The sequence below is a fragment of the Mrakia frigida genome, assembly GCF_051309035.1.
Source record: "Mrakia frigida strain ATCC 22029 unplaced genomic scaffold BDY24scaffold_89, whole genome shotgun sequence".
NCBI lineage: Eukaryota > Fungi > Basidiomycota > Tremellomycetes > Cystofilobasidiales > Mrakiaceae > Mrakia > Mrakia frigida.
Window position 1 is genome coordinate 960 of NW_027481192.1, and position 2,518 is coordinate 3,477.

The 2,518-nt window shown below is 53.9% G+C and overlaps 1 protein-coding gene across 1 annotated transcript; it reads left to right on the top strand.

Annotated features, from left to right (window-relative positions):
* Window positions 1-264: 264 nt before the first annotated feature.
* On the top strand, window positions 265-2,471 carry BDY24DRAFT_445453 (uncharacterized protein; the record flags this gene model as incomplete). The annotated part of the gene is made up of 12 exons (XM_076644920.1): window positions 265-664; window positions 760-769; window positions 860-869; window positions 959-1,064; window positions 1,151-1,229; window positions 1,308-1,334; window positions 1,447-1,513; window positions 1,600-1,659; window positions 1,755-2,021; window positions 2,113-2,136; window positions 2,278-2,373; window positions 2,462-2,471. Coding segments are annotated over exons 1-12 (867 nt in total), but the record flags the coding sequence as incomplete, so codon positions are not given.
* Window positions 2,472-2,518: the final 47 nt, after the last annotated feature.

Consider the following 2,518-nt stretch of genomic DNA (forward strand, 5'->3'; position numbering starts at 1 on the left):
TGTCGCATCTCGCTGTTATTATCTTCCGGCGCAATCGTCCTCAACTTTTAGACTTCCAACGAGCTCTTACCTCTTTCCTCTTCATCCCCTTGATCAGACACCTGGACTGAGCGAAACTGAGCGCCTTCCCTACTTCCGCCGAGACCACACCTTCCTATGCTTTCAACAGGCTGGAGCCTTTTCTTCCCTGCGGCTCAGGCGGGACTCGAACTCCAAAGCACGCTGATCACCAAACAAGTTTGGTTTGACGATTCCCTTTGTCGATGGCTCTCCCTCTTGAGACCTCTCGACCTTGGGACCGGCGAACCTACAAATCCTTCACGTTTTGCCGAACGGGCTGAGACACGCTCCTCCTCGAAGAAATCTCCTCCTTCCTGCTTCTTCCTCTCACCCACCTCTTCCTCCTCCTCAAGACCGGCAAAACACTTCTTCACTTCTCTGCGACTAGCTTCACCTTCCTTTCCCTCCTCTTCCTAGGACAACCCGCCTTCCATCACCACCCGCCCTTCCCCTCCTCCCCTTCACACGTCCTCGAGTCGCTCTCCTCCCAAAGATGCACTCCTTCGCTCTCCTCCTTCCCGCTCTCTCCCTTCTCGTCTCTGTGCAGGCTTGGTCTCCTTTCTCGTCTTTCACCAAGAGAGCTAACCCAGATCTTGGAATTCAGGTGAGTAAGAGGCAGAAGACGACTAGAAGGCGGAATGAACGAGTCGAGCTCGCGCTGACCTTCCCGTTTTATTTTCGATTTTGCGCTCTCACTAGACTTACTACGGTGAGTCTCTTTCGGAGTAGCTACTCTACCCCCTATATATATTTCCTCAACTGACCAATTTCTTTCTTCTTCGTTATTTTTGTCTCGCAGGAAACGTTGGGTTCGTAGCTCTTTCAAACTCTCAAAACACGAGACGAGCCGACGTCGAATTCAACTGAACCCTTGGCTCCTTTCGTTTTCCTCGAACAGATCCGGCTACGCTACCTACGTGGGATGCGATGGAAACGGCAACTACGTTTCTGGAGACTACTCGGGACGAATCTCTACGCTTTCTCTCTACGCTGCTCTTCAGGCTGTGAGTTCGCCTGCTCCCTCCCCCCCCGTCTTCCTTCCCTCACGAGCGACGACCTGACCTTGAGTCCCCGCTGTTCTCACTCTCAGTCATGCGACGATCAAAACGCTCTATGCAAGGCTACCGCCCTCGGATCTCGAGACTGGACGCTCACGGACTGCCTCCTCCGTCAGTCACAACGCGCGTCTTTCCCTTTTTACAAACGACTCACTCTTTTTTTTCTCCCTTCCCCGTCCAATAATTCAGAGGCCACCGCTTGCAAAACCAACCAAGGTACGTCCACCGAGCTTCGCTGTATCGAGGAGCAGCAAACCGGCTCTCGTGCGACGAGTTGTTAACCTTTGTCAAAACGCGTCTCCTCTCGACCTCCTCTCTCTTTTCCCAGTCCTCTCCTTCAACCTTTTCGGTACCAACCCCGTCTGCCCTATGTCTCCCGCCATCGTCTCTGCCATGTGAGTTGGTTCCGTACCCCCTTCGCCTCCATGGCTCGTTGTTTTGACGCGTCCTCGATTTGCTTTGATTTCCCTCCTTTTTACAGCTCCGTCTCGAGCGTCAGGTCGGTTTCTGCTATTAGTACCAAATCGGTCGCTAGCGCTGTGTGAGTATCAAGATCTCAACTGAGAAGTCGGAAAAGGTCCAAGTCGGCAAAGGGTCGAACTGAATTGACCTTGCTTCCCTTTCTTTCCTTTCCAGATCCCTCCAATCCATCGCGTCCGTCGCCTCGGTCGCTGCTCAACCAGCCATCAGCATTGCGTCCGTCGCGTCGGTGGCCGCACAGAGTGTAGAGTCTCGAGCTTCTCAGGCGGCTGTAGAGGTAGCGTCCCGAGCTTTCCAAGAAGCCCTCGCCATAGAGTCTGTCGCCAGCGTCGCTGCGCAGTCTGTAGCTTCAGAGGTCAGCGTGGGTCCCATCAGGGTTCAGTCTTTGTTGAGCGTCGCATCTGCCAGTGCTGCTGCTGCTTCGTGAGTTCTTTAATGTCCTTCAAGCTCTCGTTCAAGATTTTGTCCAAGCTCTCGACAAGAATCCCAGTTGACCTCAGTTTTCTTCTTCCAGGGTATTCTCGGTTGCCTCAACAAGGTAAGTCTACATGCCTTTTATGTTGAGGCGTGTTCTTTACAGCCCTTTGACGCGTGGTTCTTCGTGGTCGGACGCCTCGACGCGTCTTCTTCCCTTTCGACAACGAAACTGACTGATCTCCTTTCTTTCTCCTGAATTCAGCTCGGTCGCCGCTGCCGCCGCTGCTGCTACTCAGGCTTCCCTCGCTTCCGTCAGTGGTGTCGCCGCTCAGAGTGTTCTCAGCGTCGCATCGACTGCGTTCGTCCCTCCTCCCCTCTTCTCTCTCGAAGAAGAATACGTTTTGCTGACCTCCTCCTCCTCCTCCCTCTTTCCTCCCTTTTCTCAGTTCTGCTCAGGTTGCCGCTGCTTCCCAATCCCAAGCTGCTCTCGCTTCCCAGAGCGC